This window comes from Lissotriton helveticus, chromosome 11 (assembly GCF_964261635.1).
Source record: "Lissotriton helveticus chromosome 11, aLisHel1.1, whole genome shotgun sequence".
Classification (NCBI taxonomy): Eukaryota; Metazoa; Chordata; class Amphibia; order Caudata; family Salamandridae; genus Lissotriton; species Lissotriton helveticus.
The window spans coordinates 1026452487-1026473697 of NC_136072.1; the positions used below are offsets into that span (position 1 = coordinate 1026452487).

Sequence of the window (21211 nt, forward strand, 5' to 3'; positions counted from 1 at the left end):
TTTTCTTTCTTTGACTGCAAAGTTACAGGATTTTAAAAAGTTAACTATCTGACAATTATGCTAGGGTACAGGAGTTTGAAATTAAAGGCTGTAGGATATCAGTTTTTTTTCTAACACAACATTTAAATAGCTTGTAAATGAACAGTACAATATTTCAAAACATGACAAAAGTTAGTAAAGCACTTTCTTTGTAATTCTAAAGTGTGATGGAAACAAAGATTTTAATAGGATAAAAACAGATTAGGACACTTTACTTGGCGATGTGCAAATGATAAATATTTGCTGAAACCCAATTTCCAAACATTGTTTGTATGCTAGATAGTTTGAGCAGTAAACCTGCATGTCGGTGGGAACCTTTGTGGACATTTCAATGGACAATGTGCTGTCTGTAAGCGACAGTGCGCTACCACATCATTCTTTAGTAATATATTTATTGAAAATGAGTTCTGAAACATAAACAGAAAAATATTCCAGCCCCCCCACACTGATGACAATACTATTAGGTTACTAAGAGGTAAGCCAGTGGGCCATAACCCTATATGTGGGCTAGATTCGTATTATACATGGAACAAATGTTTATCCTATTAAATCAAGGAAAAGAGTTTTTTGTACAGCAGACGTGCTGAACTCCCATATTTGAATGTGCTCTTTTATGTGAGAATGAAGAAAAAGGCTTGATTAAATAAAATGTTTGCTGAGGATCATACAATTTGACACCACTTTATGGATCTAGAAAATTACAATTCAGTCTGTGAGACTAATCAAATCATTAGACCTGCAGGTGTGGTAATATTTTCATGATTTTTTGAGGCCTGACTGATGCATATCTACTCCAGTCAAAACATTACTCTAGATATGGGACAGAAGAACAAGAGGGAGAAGATTTGACATTTCCTTACACTAACACCCCAATATATGGCAACCCCTCATTAACCCCTGCCATACATATGTCTTCAAACAGTGGAAAGAGGTAAGATGTTGAATACTATCTGAAAGGTTTAGATGGGGTGAGATAATATAATTTGAGCAATGTAAGAGTGATCTTAAGTCACAGAGAGACATTGGTTCTTGCAACCTCAAATTAAACTCAGAGCAGTAAGTGATATTTCATCAAGCAAAATTTGCCAGAACTCACCTAGGCTCCAAAGATATGATCATGGGCCATCTACAATATCTTAGTGTACAGATTTGGAAAGGACCCTCACGATTCCTAGTAAAATGGGCCCAAATACTGAACAGTGATTTTTCCCGAGGACATCTTGGAGGGTATGATATGATTTCTCCAAAATACACAAACTCGTTTCTGATACAGAATCAGTTTGTAAGATATTTTACCTTTGTTGCATGACTACCTAAGAAATGACACCAAATCCATTCAACAACCTCTGCATATGGTGGAGAAGAGAACGGTAGCAGGATGCACATTTGCCGAAATGCACCAGTCTCCCAGTAGACTAGAAATAGGTCCTGAGCAAAATTAAGGTAGTACTATGATCCAAGTCTCGGACTTAATAAGGTTCCCACTTTGAGTTTTTGACCAAATCACTAACAACGGCAGAGCTGTGCTACGTGGGAACTTGCATAATACTGGTAGCCCTACATTGCAAAAAGAATATCCTAGCCTGGCCCACTAGTTTAGGAGACTTGGGCAACTCCTGGCATATAAAAAAATCACCCATGATCTGAATCAATCTGAGAACAAAATCAATAAAACTAGATAATCCTGTCGGCGACCTTGACGAAACAGAATGGCAGGAGGCATTGGCCTCGCTGCGGGAGGTGGGCATACCTTCACGACTCAGACTAGTGCAGCTTAAAATCCTACATCGCACCTACTACACTAGGCCCACCCTGTGTAAGATGGGAAAAACATCGCATCCATATTGCCTCAGGCACTGTGGGGAGACGGGTACTTTTTACCATACCATATGGCAAAGCCCCAAAATCGCTGACTACTGGAAAAAAGTAATGAGAACAATATCGCAGACAGAGGGGGTGTCGTTGGTACCAGAGCCCAAGAGGTGTTTGTTAAATATATGGGAGCCAAGTGACCTTACTCATCCGGCACAGGACTGGGTCACACTGGGGATAATGGTTGCTAAACGCAATATTGCGCAAAAATGGGGGGCAGCGGAGATGCTGTCTCTGGCCGCATGGTGCAAGGACATGGACACGGCTATGGTGGCCGAGAGAACAGTGTTCAGAAATCGTGGATGCCCCAGGAAATGGAGCAAGATATGGGGAGCTTGGAATAAATTCAGGGGAGACATTTGTGAACCACAGAGGGAGGAAAGTACGGATGAGGATCACTAAGGAAGGTAGCATGAACAACATTAGGGGTATGGTTGTAGACTCTGAAGAAATGTATGCCAATGTATTAATGATGTGGGAATGCGTAATGTTGATTTGCATTGTGTTTGTACACCAACCGGAGGTATTTGGCCTTGCTGACAATGATTATAATACAAAAGATTTCAAAAACTAGATAATCCCTGATTTACTTATTTGTCTTGGATGGATTGAAGATGCTGTACAGCCCCAAAAGTGGAGGCTCTAAAGCTGAGACTTAATGAAATAGCAATATTCATAGAATTTATTGAGAAGGAAGGAACAGCTCTGTGTCACTCTTGTAATCATATTGGTAATTGATAAAAACTGAGGTAATTGATAAAAGCCGAAACGTTGAAGAGAAGGCAAGGGAAAATTATTTTTCTATATACAAATATCCACAGAGATGTGTCCTGGAATAAAGTTTGAATTTGAAAAGGGGGGCGGGTGGGGGACTCCTACATATTGAACTCTAGTGTTCCCAGACTGCAGACCTGGCTCGGCTCTAGCAACGTGGGCTCTAGGTCCTGTATATTCAGCAGACTGTTTTACGTTTTATAGAGCTTTCTCAGTTTCTGATTGTCTTCGGTCTCAGGTAACCTTCCTTCACATGAAAAAGTAATTTCCTTGTCAAAAAGAGAAGAAGCACCATTACATGAGAAGTAGGACACCTTATATGGTGTTACTGATTCTCACTGTTCCATTTTATCCAATCATGGCACAGTCAGGAGAACCAAATCATGCAGGACCATCAACTGCAGTTGGATATGAGGAGAAGGAGGAAGATATGCAAAAGACAAGCAATCAGACGAGTGGGAATTCTCCCATCCGTAAGGGGAGAAGAAAATGCATGCACAGTAATGCGCAAACTCAAAAACATGAAGCTTATCTGGGGAACGAGAGGCCACTACTCTTTCAGCTCCACAACCAAGCATATAACCTTCAATTTTATGTATGAGTGCAACAGGTGACAGAGGGAGTGGGTGTGGAAGGACATTCAGGAGGGCACAACGTTGCCTTGTGTGTGTTATGATTTACTCAAGAATCTATACTTGTCCTGTAGTAGAAGTGCAACACTATAAAACATGCACTATGGGCTTACTAATCATACATATGTGAAAAAGGCTTCCTTACTTGTTTGAACTGCTTTATCTGCTAGAATAGATTTCCTTATTTACCATATAGTTGCCATATTCATTCTGATAGTTACTTCTAGTTGCAGATTCCTCACCAGGTGTCAGACTGAATCAGAAATATTTTTAAGCAGTATCCCTTGTGCACCCGTAGGTGGCACCGTGTGGATCTGCACATCTAGATGCTAATTGTATGCACTGACGTAAGTTCCTTTCTGCACCATCAGATGCAGATTTAAACCCATCCCCCCAATTTTTTTTTTAAAACATATTTTGTCAATAAGCAATTACATCGCAGGGCTCTGACCCCCCAGAGACCTCTGCCAAATCAGACATATGAAGACATATATGCAATTGACATTTTCAGACAGAGGATCAAGATGCATAACCAAAATATGCTGAACAATATAAGATTTCCTCCCCCCTAACCTCCCCCTCTCCCAACCCCCCATGGTCGCACCACAGCCGCTTAATCGTGTCCATAGCCCAAATAACCAGCCAAGAATCTCACCCTGTGAACCTGCGTTCTCCACCCCCCCACCCCTCCCCCTAGCACCAGCAACTATTCTAGTGGATGAGTCTCCGCTTCCGTTGGTGGCTCTAACCATAAGCCACGATAGTCCGCCCACCTTTTCCAAATTTTATTATGCTTGTTCGGACATCCCCTGGCCACAAACATGGGCTGCTCCAACCCCATGCAGAAATCTAACCCATTCTTCCAGACAGCTACCGAGGGGACCCGCGTCGCCTTCCATTCCCTGGCAATATACAGTTTCGCCAGCATTAACCCCAACAGCATGAGGTGTCGTTTATAGATATTACCCCCTATCCTCTCCATGACATGTAATAGGGCCAGCTGCGGTGTCCGAGGGAGACCCCAACCTAACACCCCTGAAAGGCATGCAAAGACCCCCCTCCAAAAGCGATCTAGGGACGTACACTGCCACACTGTATGCAGAAAAGTGCCCTCGTCCCGTCCACAAGGAAGACACTCTGGGGAAGCAATCAGTCTCGCCCACCACAATCTTGTTCAAGTGAAATAGACCCTGTGGAGATATTTGAATTATCCCCCCCAATCTTCATGAGAGCTTTATCTCAATTCAAACAAAAAGTGTTCAAGAAAAAATGCTACCTCCCAAAACTAAAGGGTTTAAATATTGTAGGGGCTGTTGCAAGCAAATGTCTTTGACAGCCCTCCCATCAGGTTTTCCTGTGGTGCCTGATGTCGGAACTTGAACTCCAAGGCTTGAATGGACTGTGCCTTGATTAATTCCAAGGCCATCAGGGACTGAGAGGCAAAGCTCTATGTTGCTAATCTGTGGAATACTCCCCCCTCTGTCAGTGGTCGAAGGGAAGGTTCCGTTCCCCCAGTTGTTCCTGTGACCAACAGTCATTGTGGTAGAAGTCTTCTGGTAAGTTGAAGAAAAAGCATAAAAAGTCCAAGTGGGACTCTGCAGTGTTGAAGCAAATCGAAGAATTCCATGAAGCCATGCTGTGGCTCTTTGGCACATTATCGGCTCCATCTGGCGCACCTCTGGCCCCAAGGAACCACAAGCGTCTCCACCTGGAAATTTGCTTGTGGGTCCACCCTTGGCACCAGCTGGACGCTCTGGACCTGCTACCAGCTGTGCATCAGCTCTGCTGCTGACATTGATCCTGGAACCACGACCCAGGAGCATCAATGGTGAAGCAGTCAGATGACGAAGCATAGCCTATTGTGCTTTCCGAATAGGAGTGGCTGCTGTGTTGACTTCATCCAAGGCCCGCCCTAATCCTCTTGGTCTGCAGCTTCAGCCACCCATCAGACTCCAATACTTTCCCCCTGCTTCCAGGTACGGTGCAAACCTTCCATACTTTATTTGGAATGGATTCTGACAACAGTGCATATGGTACTGGTGATGACTTTGCTCAACCATACACTGATGACAATTAGGGGGACCTTTAGGAGGCCAGTGGCCTGAACACCTAACCAGTAACAAGGCTAGTTCTGCCTCCAGGCCCTGTCACAGAAGAAAGCATATAGTCATATGAATGGCAGCCGATGTTTTCGACCCCAAGGTACCTACTATGGCAGTGCAGACTAATGTGCTCACTGAGGTGCTTCAGCCTGAGCAAATAAATACTGATCCTATGCCTCTGTTCAATGAAGCCCTCACAGAGTCATCTTTCTTGAGGTACGGGCAAATCCCTGTTCTGGATCTCCAGTGAACAGGCAGATAGCACGGCGTGACGGTCCAGCCCCGGTGACTTGGACGTCTTGACTCAGCACCCCACACCTGAAAGCCTAGTCTTGTAGACCTCAACAAGTAAGTTCAGCCCTAACGCATTTCCTAACTCTCCACCGGACACGGAATCAAAACCATTGGGAAACTTATTTTTTCCTCAACCAGTCAACATCAGCTGCCATCTAAGGTGTTATACCCACACCCTTTAGGACTCTGTCCCTCAACTTTTGTCTGGTGTCCCTAACAACTTACGTCACATTCTTATGCAGGCTAACCAGGATGTTGCGATGCAGCAACATTTACCATCCGCTGTGGCTTGAAGGCCACTGATTGCTGAGTCAGGGCAATTGGAACCCGTGTCTCTCAGGAGGCAGGCCTGGATGAGTTCCATAGGTTCTTCGGCAACGTCCTGTCCACGTTAATGTACATGAATTTAGATGGCTCTCACTTTTTGAGTCAGCACCCCACACCTGAAAGCCTAGTCTTGTAGACCTCAACAAGTGAATTTAGATGGCTCTCACTTTTTTGTTGAGAAGGCAGACTTGCCATTGAGCACTTTAAGGATAAGGCCACAGTATGCTCCTTGGGACTGCCTATCCTGCCACAACAGCCATTCAAACAGGTTTGCCCACTCCATGGCTAAGGTAGAGGCTTCTAGAATTGCCAGCAAGTTCAAGCTGCCCAGCAAATCCTTCTGCCTTTTCATGGCAGAGTCTGCGGTTCTCACGGAGCATGTGGACAACTGGGGCAGAATGCATTACATTCTGCTGCTTGCACTGCCACAGCTTCAAAACCTCTTTAGTGTGTCATTCGAGACACACAGCCTCACCACTGAATGGCAGGATTCAGCGTTTTCTGCCAGGGTGACAGACTATGACTTTGGACAAGTGGGTCCTACAGATTGTCCGTCAGTTACACCCTACCATTTCTTGTCATCTCGCCAGACCATCCAGCATCCTTAGGAGGACCACCTATTCCTCTTGCTGTGGAAAGTTCTGGCCTTTCTGGCCAAATGAGCCATGGAGAGTGTGCCGGCATCAGAAGTGGGCTTTGGTTGTTATTCCCCTTACTTTCTGGTCCCGAACAAGGAAGGAGGCATTTGTCCTAATTTAGACCCTTGCCCTCACAGTGCCATTCTCTGGAAGAATAAATTCAAGATCCTCACTCTCGTCTTGTTTTCCCTCGACTATGGGGACTAAATGGTTTTGTTGGACCTACAGGATTCTTATTTCCACATCCATCCTGCAGGCCCACAGGATCTGTTTGCGATTCACGTTGAGACAGGAGCATTTTCATTTCTCTGTATACCCATTTGGTCTCACTAGTGCCCCTCTGTGTTCACATAAGTAATGGCAGTGGTTGCTGCATACCTTTGGGATCGTGGTTCCAGCCTTTTCCTACCTTGAAGACTGGCTGCTCGAGACAGGCTTGCTCCAGGCACACATCACCCACCTCCAAACTACTGTGAACCTTCTCACACCTGACACCTTCACAAACGCTCCCCTTCATCTGAGCTATTCCGAACATGACTTGTGTAGTTTCGTGGCTTCCAACATAACGGAGAGTCCAGGACATTTGGGCTATAATCCCAAAGTTTCAGCCTCTGTCCTAGATCTCAGCGAGGATGACTGAGGTTGCTGGGACTGATGGCCTCCTGCATCTTGTTGGTCAAGTACACCAGCTAGTATATGTGGGACATGAAGTCGCAGGGGGCACAACATCAGAGGGACATACTTGATCACATCCAGATTTCAGAGAAGACTGCAAAAGATCTGCATTGGTGGTTGTGAAGGCCACTTGTAAAACTTGAAGATCGGATGCTTCTGGTCTCCTGCAAAGTCCTGGCTCCAAATTAACCATGTGGAGCTGTAGGACAGCCACTTGCCGTTTAAGGGATTCCTTCCACCCTTTAAAGAAAGGCTGGTGCAGGTGCTGCCATGTCGAATTACAATAAACAGTTTGGGGTGGTATCATGAACCCTGTTCTAGGAAACACTAATCTCTGGAAATATTCCTTTTTACTGTTTGTGTTTTATTGACTTATTCAAATGTCTATATACGTAAGAGTAGATGATTATTGATATGAAAATTATGTTGGTCTCTTGTCTAGGTTCTGTCTCGTGCTCTTATGTACATTCCTCAACTGGGAAAGCATGCAGAGAGCATCTTGGAAAATGGTAGTACCAGTGGGAGAAAACTTGCCAAACTTCAAGGAATCGCTCGGCAGGCCATCGCTGGTCTCTGTGCTCTCGGAGGATTTAAAGAGACAATTAAAATAGGCTCAGAAGTACAGGTATTTCTTTTCCCATGTAAAATGACAACTGACAGTAACTTGACACATTGTTGTATTAAATGTTTTTATTTTATTATATATTTTTTATTTTTTTATTTTCATGTCTTGCAGTAAAAAACATGTAACATTCTGTTTAGGTTTTAGATCTTTTTATTCTTGATAAGGAAAAACATGAAGTTCATCAACTGCCCACCTGCAGCCACTGGCACGTGGTGATCTATTCAACTATACAGCGTGAGCATAGTGGTAGAGTAAGGTCTTACAAAACTAATAGAAGGAAAGACAATGAGACAGCTTATTGAGGAGAAAGGGGAAAGGGTATACCACCATTCAAGACAGGTTTTGGCTGATATGAAAAACGACGGGCGCACATTGTTGGTGAGAACTATGAGGGAGGGTCACCTGAGGAAGTTAGTCAGAGAATTCGCAGATAAAGCGGACAAGGCAACTCGCGATGTTCCTCCGATGTATATTGAATACAAGGCTGCCACGTCTTCTCATATAGGGGAAGGGTGTGTGAGGCTACAGCTCTTTACTTTTCCATTCCCAGTATCTCCAAAAGTTTTTGTAGCCAATCTAAATGTACTGGTATTACCTCAGTACCAGATTTTTTAAGAAGAACCTGTTTAGTGGCATCCAATACCATGGTGATCGCTTTGCCTCTGCTGGATTCCAACTGGTACGTTAGTGAATTGGAGCGACCCAGGAGAAATTAGATGAGAAATTTAGGGATATCAGTATTAAATATTGCGTTCACTGCTGCTAATACTCCATCCCAACAGGTATCCAATTTAGGACACGGCTATAACAACTCTGTAAGGGTGCCCTGTTGCTAACACTGGCACCAACAGATTCTGTCTTTGCACGGATCCCGACGGGCGATCCCAGCTGAAGTGTAATACCATTACTTGGCAATCTTCAGGAACATCTCCCTGCTAATGGTGTTAAGGGCAGAGGATTGGGCACGATGTAAGAAGTCACTTCACTCTTTATCTGTGAAAGTACGCCCACATTCCCCCTCCCATCTGGTTCGTGCAGCAGATTTTAATGGCTTTGGAGGAGTGAGAAGAAAGGTATAAATATTGGATAGAATCCTTTTGTCAGAGGAGTGAGTAAGAAGCCATTTCTCTTATGGCAGAAGCATCCGGCTTGCATGAGAACGAAGCCAAGGCTGCATCACTCAGTGATAGACAGCCATACATTGCCAACGAGCTGTTGTGGGCAGACCAAATGCTGTCTGGTGCTTTGGAAAGTCCATAAGACCCTCTAAATCCAAAAGGTATCCTGCGCGCTTGCAGTTAGCCTCCAGCCAGTCTGTGAAAGAATTCCCCCTTAGTGCTTGAGGGAAAGCAAGATTTCCTTATAGATGTTTGTGGGGACAGAGGTGTAGAGAGGCATTGTTTCAATTTTACCCTATCCCCCATTTCCACCGTGGCACGTACCACCGGGGAAATATAAATTCCCGCTAGTGTATGGTGCTTTGGCAGCCAGGTAACTTTCCAAATTGGGATGCCATTGACCGCCTGGTCAATGAAGCACCAATGTCTTTCAGTGCAGGGTCGAGACCATTCCACCATATACTGTAATAGGATTGTAGGTTAGGGACCCCCAAACCACCAGCCTATTGTGGAAGATATGAACGCTCCTTGGCCATCTGTGCATGCTTCCTTTCCCAAATAAAGGATTGCAGCTTGCCTAATATTCGTGCGGGGTTTACATGGGTAGCGTTTGCTTTATATATAGGATTTTAGGCAAGAGTGTCATCTTGACTGCTGTCATGCGTCCCAGCCAAGACAGGTCATGTGTATTTCCACCTAGTAAGATCTAATCTCGTAATCACCAGAAGACCGCCGTAGTTATATGCTGCTGTGCTTTTGGGTGTGGTTTATACCTAGAGACCTAGATAAGATAGTCCCTGGTCTGCCCATCTAAAGGAAAACTGGGAGGCAAGACGGGCCTGTGTTGTGCCGGGGATGTTCATATTGAGTATGGAAGTTTTCTGTAAGTTGGTTTTAAAACCCGATGTTCTACCAAATGCCTCCAGTTCGTCCATTACTGCCCCCATTGAAGTGTGAGGGTCAGTTAGAGTTAGAAGAACATCATCCATATACAGCTAAATTTTCTTCCCCTCGAAGAGTAGGGGCGATAGGGGGCAGCCCAGCCTAGTTACACACGTTTTTGCAAAGGATGTAGACAATAGTCCATTCGCCCGTGCCCTATCCCTAGGGGCATTGTAGCAGCAATGGACCCATTGACGAAATGGTGGGCCAAAACCTATATGTTCAAGGACCATATGGAGGTAAGGCCAATGGACCCGGTCGAAAGCCTTTTCTAAATCAATTGACAGAAAGAGGGCTGGAAAATGGGAGTGTTGCACTTTAGCAGATAGGTGATGCACCAGTTTTATATTGTCACTATATCCCTGCTCCAGAACAAGGCTAGTTTGAAAGGGTTCATCCAACCCTTGCACGTAAGGAGCCAATCTGTGAGCCAGAATACTTGTAAATATGTTTACTTCAACATTCAATAGTGAGATTGGATGATATGACACGCAGGCGCTTCGATCCTAGCGACCCCCCCCCCCCCACAGGTGCTAAACGCAATGAAGAGGCATGCTAATAAGGACACCAATTGTGTACCAAAAGCGTTCTAAAATTCAGCACGATAGCCATCAGGCCCAGGGGCCTTTCCCGGTTACAAATGCTGGATCAATCAATCAGTCAGGGGTATTGTAAGCGCGCTACTCACCCATAAGGGTCTCAAGGCTCTGGGAGTGGGGAAGTGGGAGGGAGATTTCAGCAGTGCTGCTCAGCCGAAGAGCCAGGTCTTGAGAGTCTTCCTGATGGTGTTCAGGCTTAAGACCTCTGCTTTATTGAGTGAGGATTTGGACCCGATTTGGCCTGAATTTTTACAGCTATCACATTTTCGTAGGTGCTGTTCTAATGTTGATGTCTATGCTGCACCACCAGCAATGCTTGAGTATTAAAGGATCCACAAAAGCGAGTCGGAAGAGAGCACCGTGCGAGTCCGCATCAGTGTCATCCACCTGATATGACGGCAACAGAATCTACATGACCCCCTCCGCTGACGTCCATTCCTTCTTTTCCTCGCTTGCAACACTGATTCGGAGTAGTTTGTGGGCTGATGTTTGGCCCGTCTCGACAGTTTGTTGAGGAAACAGTGTGCTTTTATGTGATGTCTTCAGTGTTTAAGCCCTGTGGATCTTGTGACAGACAGATGTCGGCTACAGATCCTCATACCATCTGTTTGTGGTGCCTTGTAGAACACCATGACTCTGAGGAGTGCAGTTCCTGTCGGCGTCTTCGGCGTTGCATGAAACATACTTTGGCGTGACTATCTGAGGCACTGTAGTGTCATCCGTCCTAGTCGAAGTCCAGAGACTGATCAAGGAGCCGTTCGCATGAGGGGCCGTCTCCATCGACGCCGGCTCTGAAGCACAAACTGTAGAAACGTAAGTGTGTCTCTGACCCTGTCTCCCAGCCTTCGGTTGCAAAACATTCACTGAAGTCTACCCCATGCCTCCATAAATTTCCTTACAACTCTAACCCAAATGAAGGAATATTACAATTCCTTGCATAAAGTCTTTAGGTCCCGGTGTGCTTGCTAGCTCCAAGAAGAGGAGAGGTGCCCTGACTGCACCCTCACCAGCAGGTTTGCCCTTGGTGACAGTTGAGCCCTCTGAATCTGTTATGGGATTCCAGCCGGTGCACAGCCCTTAGGGGCTCCCACCTTCGGGGTCGGGTCAACCACTGGCGGGGACACCGATCGACTCAGAGCCCATTACTCTTTCAAATGTTGATATGACGCTGAGCGGCGTTGGATGCGGGGCTGATAGAGCCATCTGCTTTAGACAACCCTTCATCTGCCCTTAGACAACCTGTCAGTCTTTTCCCTAAGTGATCACAGAGTTTTGAAAGTGAAGGGGAGACTCTGGAGTGTCAAGACCCTTTGAGCAATCCTGTCGAACCTCTTTTGGAGGAAAATTGGCTGACTGAACTGGATGAGGTCAGTGGGCTTAAGCCCTCTCTAGTTTCAGATTTACTTTCCCACCCGGTTTGGCAGCAGGGGAGTTCCTCTTATGCTGACGTATTGAAGAGCGCAGCTGTGGTCTTAGGTTGCCTGTTTCCCTCAGTGGAATAATCCACAGACCCTTTAGTGGATGTTCTTTACCAAGGTAAGACTGGAGTGGAGCCTTTACTCTTGTGAGTCTCTATATGACCTTTTGTAAGGAGCTTGGGCGAAACCTGTTACAGGAGCTCAGTTGACCAAGCCGTAGCCCATAGAGATCAAACCATCCCTGGGGACCCAGTTTGTCAATTGCATCATCCCACCATGAAAGGACTGGTGGCACAGGCTGCTACAGCTTCGCTGGACCCTAGTGTCATTCCCTTGGTTCCACCATGTAAAGAGTCCAGATGGCTAGAACACTGTGGGAGGAATATATTCTTGTCTGTCTTTTCAGCCTTGAGGTCGCTAAATACAGCATGTGTTTTGGGAAAATGTTCTCATACTTCATGGGACTCAGTGGCGCATCTCCTGCCTTCTCCTCCAGAGAAAGCCAGGGGTGGATACCTTCCTTCAAGTGATATAAGATGGCCGGGAAGTAATTCGCCAACTGACTCGAGCCCTCGCCCCAGCCCAGTTCGAAATGACGAAGGAGCAGACCCATAGATAAGTGCTCAGTCAAGGTGCTTTATTTCGTCCAGCAAGCCAGCCGCCATTACGCGTTTCGCCTTTCACAGAGCTTGATCACATGGCAAGTTGCTTAGAGCTGTTGCCGGTATTTAAAGTGCTAGTGCGCGGGCAAATACACAGTACAAACAACATAGAAAAAATACCACTAAACCATGTTGTATCTAGGAATTCATGCATCAATGCAATTAACACATTTATACAATTTATAAAATATATAAATAATTGAATATTTTAAAAATTCATTGTAAATTCATGTATAAATACAAAAAGATTAGTCTTAGACTTTACCGGATTTTAGCAATTAATTTGCTTCTCTAAATCACGGTGAAGCACATTACCCATGGGATAATGTAAATAGATCACTGCTACAAATGTGTACTTCACATGTGTCCATTGAATAAAGCTCCAGTGGGCATAAACTCTTTACCAAATATTATTTGAATTCCTAATAACTGTGTGACACCCTGAAAAAAATACCGACACATAAGAGATCAATAAAGAAATGTGCAAATGAAAAATAAACAAACTGTGCTAGTGTAAAAAAATGTATAGAGCCCATACTCCTGATGTAACTCTCTTCTGGTAGCTCATTAAGTTTTGAATATTAAAAAGAAGTGCGGACACCTCTATAATCAGAAAAATACTCTAATATATGGTTCCACTTCCACAACTAAGTATAGTACAAGCTATGGTCAATAAGAACTTTCTAATATACACCCTAGATAAACATTACTGCCTCCTGATACTGCTTGGTAAATTGTAAAAACGTATTGTTAATTTCAACCGCTATCTTGTGTGACCTCAAGAAAATAATATTGGCTAACATAACACTTGTTATTGTGAATGCACTGGGAAAATAATTAAAGACATGTATGGAGATCCTCCGTGGCATTCAACCCGTTTGGCTGCTTGCTGTCTAATTCTAAAATGTAACGGGTTTCGAGTAGGCGAAGCCTCGCCTCTCGATCTCCACCTCTTTTCATGGGCCAGACAGTATCGATAACGTAGTAAGATAATTCTGACGGATTTGAACTATGTTCAGTTTCGAAATGCCTTGCCACAGGGTAGGCTTGGTCCTTGGTGTTAATTGCCCTAATGTGCTGGAGTACACGTTTGTGGGCCGGTAAACGAGTACTCCCCACATACCTAAGCCCACACGTGCACTCCAGCACATAGACCGCATAGTCCGTCTTACAATTCAAACGTTTAGTAATCTCTCGGGGTTTTGATGAGAAAGGGCTGACATATTTAGTCTTGTTTAATCCATGTTTACAAGCCTTACATTGGGCACATTTTTTGAAACCCCTACCAAGGGCCTTCCATGTATTAGACATCTGAGGTTCAAAGGTATTTTTGACTAAAGATTTGGCCATAGATGTTGATTTTCTAAATGTAAGCAAGGGTCTGTCTGATACTCTGTGACCAATCGTTGGATCTCCTTGTATGAGATTCCAATTGTGACAGAGTATTTTCCTGATGACAGAGTGCTGTCTACTGTATGTCATGATCATACGTGGTTTGATCTCATCTCCTGGGGAAGTTATATGGACATCGTGTCCTTTAGGTGTTAATGCTACCTCTTGTGACATAAGCTGCGTCCTTTTCAAGGCAGCCTCAATGATGTTACTGGAATATCCCCTAGCTAAGAATCTGCATTTGCTGGCTTCCTGAGCAATCATACACTCCTCATCACTGCTGCATAGTCTACTGATGCGCATCATCTCCCCATAGGGGATGCTGCGAATCAGGTGGCCTGGATGGTGACTCGCAGCTTGAAGGATGGTATTGCCCGCTGTTGGCTTTCTATACAGTTTAGTCTCTATGTTGTTATCCTTGATATAGATTTCCATATCTAGAATGCTCACAGATTCTGCATGTATAAACGAGGTAAACTTCAAATTCAAACCATTGTTGTTAAGCTTCTTAACAAAATCTTTAGCAGCACTATCTGTTCCCCTCCATACAAAAAACAAGTCATCAATATACCTGAGATAGGTGACCACATGTTGTTCCATGACTTCCCGGAGTTCCCCCGCCAGGACCTGTTCCTCCCACAGCCCCATGTGCAAGCACGCGTAACTGGGGGAGAAACAGGCCCCCATGGTGACACCCCTCACCTGTTGGAATATTTGATTGTTGAACAAAAAGAAATTTTGTTCGAAGCACATTTTTGTCATGGTTAACAACATCTTATTGTGCACCCCACAATGTATAGGACGTTTCTCCAAGAAATGTTCAATTGCTTTAAGTCCATCCCGATGTCCAATTGAAGTATACAAAGAGGATACATGTAGGGTCATAAGTAATAGATCTGGACCCCACTGCAAGTTCTCAATTTTCCGGATAAAATCAGTTGAATCTCGCACATAAGAACTCCGTCCTTTCACCCAGTCTTGTAAAAAGTAATCAATGTATTTAGAAACATTTTCTAGCGAACTGTTGATAGCCGAAATTATGGGGCGGCCTGGTGGATTATTACAGTCTTTATGGATCTTGGGGATCAGATAGAAAGAGGGTATTACTGGGTGTTCTTTCTTTAGGAACCGAAATTCGTCCTCAGTAATAACCCCCCCACTTCTCCAGGCCTGGAGCTTCGCATTTTGATCCCCCCACATTAGTTTCACAGTGGTCAAGTTACTTTTTCTGTAACACGAAATATCTCCAAGTTGTGCTTCCGCCTCTGCCAAGTATAACTCCCGAGGCCAAAGCACCACGTTGCCGCCTTTGTCCGCTTGTCGCACCAAGATGTTATTGTCAGAGTCCAACTTTTTTATCATTTGTGCATAGCTCCAATTTTGTTTGCTCATCTTTTGACGTTTGCTATTGGTGACTGAATGTAGCGGCTAAATTCACCATGAAATGTAGTATGGACACCACTGATTCAGTGGGGAGAGTAATGGCTCAGGCAGTTGTGTTGCGCAGATATGCATGGCTGCGTCAATCTGGGTTTTCAGAGGTCATACAGAATAGTTTTAAAGATAATCTGTTTGATGTTTACATTGTTTGGTGTACATGCTGATTCAGCTTTACCGCGATTCAGAGCTGGTTGGTGTGATAAAGGCACCTAGACATGTCTTTGAATGTTCTGGTTGGATTCTTTCTTTCAGATTTGTAAAGAGGAAATGTCTATACATGACTGAGTTGGAATATGTATTTCATCTGGTGGCCACCAGTGTTGTGTTATTTAGTTAACCTTGTGGTTCTTTACACTTTTCGTGAGCATTTATTCTAAAGGACTCTTTTCAAGTGGAAACATATTCTTTATAGTTATTACCTACTATCCTACAGTAGATTTTCATTATTTCGATTTACTGTTGGGTGTAGAAGTGGTGACTTTCTACTTTAGGTCTTTTGATGACAGCTTTTCATGTGTTTATTTATTTTCTGATCCTTAATGGCTTGTTGCCTGATACACAGGCCATACAGATTTTTCTTTACTCTGAAGAGTAGCTTATGCTCAAGATTTGATAACCGTTGTTGGTTTGTTCCATGCTCTAAGCATATATATATATATATATATATATAACGCTCCAACTCCTTCTCAAATGATGAAAAAGATATATATATATATATATATATATATATATATATATATATTCCAGCTCCGAAGTACCCAACGTACAAAGGAGCACCCTGACCTCAGCTGCACACAAGGAGCCTTGAATGGTAAGCACGCCTCCAGCACAACGATATCCTTTAACTGTTCAAACTGCCCTGGATGCCTGACGCGTTTCGAAGTGTCCCCACTTCTCTTCTGTCTTGCAATTGTAGCTCCCTTTGATGGACAATGAAACAGGACTGAATGGGGTGTTGTACTTGGTGGTATTTATGCCAAACTTGCACGCCCTGCAACTTGAACATTTGAAAAACCCCAGCCGGGGTTTAAACCAGGACGGACTTTTGAGCAGTTCTGGGAATGAGTTCGATACGTGTGTTCGCATGGAGGGGCCCCTACGGAAGGTAATGTTAGGATTGTTGGGGAGTTGACATGCCAGTTCTCCATCTGTCAATAATATGGGCCAGCTCTTAGTCAGGATTGCTCTTATCTTTCTTTCTTGACAGCTAAAATATGTGATGAACCTGATGTTGAATTTTTCAGGATCATCAATCATCTCACTAGCAGGAGGTTTAGATAAAAAGAGCGACTCTCTAGTTCTTTCCTTCATCTTGTTGAACGCCTTATTGAGTATTCTCTCACTATACCCTCTGGCCTTAAATCTAACAAGAGCATCAGAGGTGCATGTGAGTAATTCTTCTTCACTACTGCAGATTCGTTTAAGGCGAAGCAGTTCCCCATAGGGTATATTATCTATAACATGACGAGGATGGGCACTGCTCGCATGGAGGGTAGAGTTTTCCGCCGTACTTTTTCTATGTAGGGTAGTAGATATTTTGTTTCCCTTTAGAAAAACCTTAACATCCCAAAAATCTACAGTGTGTTTACTGATGTTGTATGTAAACTTAAAATGTTCTAAATTGGTGTTGAGGCTTGTAATAAAAGTTTTGGCGCTATTTTCATCTCCCCATCAAATTAAAAACACGTTGTCAATATAACGAACCCATAATGCCACATGCTCCGAAAATGTCTGATGGTGTTCCCCCATGAGGACCCACTTGTCCCACCAGCCAACGTGCAAGCACGCATAGCTGGGGGAAAATCAGGCCCCCATGGCAACACCTCTCTTCTGTAGATACACATCTTTTCCAAAGACAAAGTAATTATGGTATAAACTCCATGTCACAAAATCCAACAGCATCTTATTATGGTTGTAACATTGGAAGGGTCTGGTGCTCAAAAAATATTCTAATGCCTTCAGACCCGTATGATGTTCTATGCTCGTATATAGAGCTTCGATATCCAAAGTTATTAACAACGAATTTTCTGTCCATGGGATGTCTTTGATTTTCTTTAAAAAGTCTCCAGTGTCTTTAATGAAGGTGGGTAGACTGGACACCAGGTCTTGCAGGAAATAATCAACATATTGCGCCAAATGTTCTGCCACACTAGAAATTATCGGTCTGCCCGGAGTTGGTAAGGTTCCCTTATGTATTTTTGGTATTAGGTAAAACCTGGGCATGATCGGTTGGTCAATATTCAAAAACTTGAATTCTTGAATGGATATCTGAAAGAGACACGTTAGTATTAGATTCCTTACCTTAGAATATCCCCAGGCGTCAGACTGGATCCGGATATTTTTGCGTAGCAGTACCCTTGCGCGTCGTTAGGCGTCGTCTGCGGCTTCGCGTCCGTCGTCGGCGTCGTGGGCGCCGTGATGACGTCGTCGGAGTACCTTAGACGCCGCCTCCGCGTGCTGACGTCAGTTCTTTTTTCCGCGCCAGCAAGCGCAGATCTGGAAAAAGCAGTAACCCTAGTCATTTTTTGACTTACTTTTTGATCATTTTTTGATTGCTTTTCGAAGTCTCTCGACTCCGAACGGTGCCGTAGGGATGCCCGGCTTCAAGCACTGTGACGATTGCGACCGTCTGATATCGGTCACGGATCCTCACCGCGTGTGTTTGTCTTGTTTGGGCGTCGACCACGACGACAAGGCCTGCTCCGACTGCCGGGCCCTCTCCTCGAAAGCCTGGCGGGAGCGGTCCCGTAGGCGACTCGAACTCCGGCAGTCGGTCCCGCGCCGTGAGAGGTCCCGATCCCATGGGAGGTCGAGGGACAGGTCGCGGGCTCGGAGCCACCACAGCTCCGAGAGTAGGCCGCACTCCTCCGGGTCGAAGTCGTCGTCCGGTAAGAGGTACAAGAAGTCCAAGAGGCGTCATCGCTATGCGGACTCCCCCCGACGCTCGCGCGATGCGGCCGGGGGTTCGGGTGACACCGCCCACGCGGCTCCGTCGGAGTCGCGGGCGCCGCGTTCAGCCCCACACCCTCCGGTCCCTGGGCTCAACGCGACGCCGGAGGAGATCGAGCGCTTCCTCATGGCCATGAGGAAACTCTCTCCTCCGACGGGCTCCGCGACGCCTCCGGATCCCAGCGGACCCGTCTGGGGGCCCTAGCGGGTCGGCGGCTCCGACCCCGACGCCGTCGGGTGCTTCGGCCCTGACGCCGCCGACGCCTTCGGGCTCGGTGCCGCAGGCCCCGATTATCCCGACGCCGCCGGCGCCTTCGGGCCCGGCGCCGAGGGGTCCAGTTGTCGCGACGACGCCGGCGCCTTCGGGCCCGGCGCCGCAGGACGCTGGTCCTCCTTCGGGATCTGGTTCGTCGCCGGTGGATCTGACGACCTCCCCGGCGTCGGACCCTCAGGTGTCGCCTCCGGCGCCGTCCTCGGGCGGCGCCGGCCCCGGACCTACCTCCGTTCCTGTTCAGCCGTCGGGACGGCCCCGCTGGGCGCCGCTCCAGACGTCGTTTGGTGAATTTCACTTTTATGAACAGGCCCCATTTGGTTGAGAACCCTGAATTTCAGGAGATGGGTGATAAAGAGGACTGGGAGGGGTCTGAAGACCCTCTGACCAGAGAGTGTCAGTCTCATGAGGACTGGACAGGAGACCTGGGGGAGGCCAGTGGCCTGGACACCTCTCCAGACACTGTCTCCCCTCCTACCGTGGCTTCGGAGGAGGGTGCAACATATAGTGTGGTGCTGATGAGGGCTGCCAAGGCCTTGGGCCTTGAGCTCCCCGTCGCGGCCGTGAGGACTAACCTCCTCACTGAGGTCCTTAAACCGCAGTCAAGCTCGGCCGAGCCTCTGCTGCCCTTTAATGAGGCCTTGACCGACGTTCTTCTGGGCACTTGGTCCAAGCCCGCTACGGGTTCGTCCGTAGATAGGAACGTGGCCAGACGCCACCGCCCAGCCCCGGGCGACCCATGTTTCCTGTCCTCCCACCCTACCCCCGAGAGCCTGGTCATCCAGGCCTCCAATTCCCAGACCGCATTCCCGTCGGCCCCGCCGGACAGGGAATCCAAGAGGTATGACCAGTATGGGAAGAAGATCTTCTCATCCCTTAGTCTAGGCCTGCGGTCTTCCAACACCGCCTGCCTCTTGGGACGTTACACCCACTCTGTGTGGGATAAGGTCGCGGAAGTGCTGCCAGAGTGTCCGTTGGAGGTACGGGCCAAACTCGGCCAAGCCCTTGTGGAGGGCCGGGAAGCAGCAAAGTATTCCATCAGGTGTGGGCTGGATACCACCGACTCGCTAGGTAGAGCGATGGCAACGACAGTGGCGGTCAGACGCCACGCCTGGCTGAGGTCCGCTAACTTCTCGGCAGATGTCCAGAGCACGCTCATGGACATGCCGTTCGATGGCTGTCGCCTCTTTGGCGACAAGGCAGACCATGCGTTTGAGCGCTTTAAGGACTCCAGGGCTACGGCAAAGTCCTTGGGCCTCTCGGGCCAGCGCCAGCAATCGGCTGCCTTTCACTCCTTTCGTGGCCATGGAAGGGGTGCGCCCACACGCGCCGCCAGCCACGCTCCGCAGGGCAATACCCAAAGCGGTGGCAGCCGTGGGAACCGCCGTCCGGGCGGTCGGGGGCAGCGGCGAGGTCAGTCCACACCTTCCCCCGCAGCATCCGCCTCAAAACCCTCCTAGTCCGTGCTTTCAGGCCCATGTGACGCCAGTGGGGGGCAGGGTTCGCCATCACCACCTCCACTGGCGCACTGTCACGTCGGACAGGTGGGTGCTGCAAATCGTCCGAAGGGGCTACTCCCTCCCCTTCGAGGCGACTCCTCCAGCCATGCCACCGCAGAACCACCGTGTGTCGGGGATCATTTGCGACTTCTGCAGGAGGAAGTTACGGCCCTCTTGGCCAAGGGGGCCATCGAGCGCGTTCCTGGGCCAGAAGTAGGGTGTGGTTGCTACTCCCACTACTTTCTGGTACCCAAGAAGGGCAAAGGGGGCCTACGCCCTATCTTGGACCTAAGGAATGTCAACGGCTTCCTCCGGAAGGAGAAGTTCAAGATGCTGACACTGGCTCAGGTCCTGGCTGCCCTGGACCCAGGAGACTGGATGGTAGCGTTGGACTTGCAGGACGCTTACTTTCATATCCCCGTCCTGCCTGCCCACCGGCGCTACCTGCGGTTCATGGTTGGCCACGAGCACTTTCAATTTACCGTGCTCCCCTTCGGCCTTACCAGCGCCCCACGGGTGTTCACAAAGGTGATGGCGGTGGTCGCAGCTCATCTGCGCAGGTTAGGGGTTTCAGTCTTCCCCTACCTCGACGACTGGTTGTTGAAGGCGGGCTCGCCCCAGACAGTCGTCAGCCACCTCCGGACGACGGCAGACCTCCTGCACCAGCTGGGGTTCTCCATCAATGTGCCGAAGTCACACCTGTGCCCCTCTCAGAAGCTCCTCTTCATCGGAGCGGTTCTGGACTCGGCGCGGTTTCGGGTTTATCCGCCCGAACAGCGGGTCCGGGATATTCAGACTCTGATTCCCATCTTTCAGCCGTTATCCCGGGTTTCGGTCAGGTTGACGCTGCGGCTTCTGGGGCTGATGGCCTCCTGCATCCTACTGGTGCATCACGCCAGGTGGCGGATGCAGGCTCTGCAGTGGGACCTGAAGTTTCAGTGGG

General features: G+C 47.0%; 1 protein-coding gene across 4 annotated transcripts in view; it reads left to right on the top strand.

The window, feature by feature from the left end:
* Positions 1 to 21211, top strand: part of HECTD4 (HECT domain E3 ubiquitin protein ligase 4) — a 2216728-nt gene that overhangs the window by 971720 nt on the left and 1223797 nt on the right. For all 4 annotated transcript variants that reach the window (XM_078667422.1, XM_078667425.1, XM_078667423.1 and 1 more), the window contains exon 41: positions 7796 to 7978. In XM_078667422.1, the coding sequence (XP_078523548.1) occupies positions 7796 to 7978 (183 nt within the window). The remainder of the gene's footprint in view (positions 1 to 7795; positions 7979 to 21211) is intronic.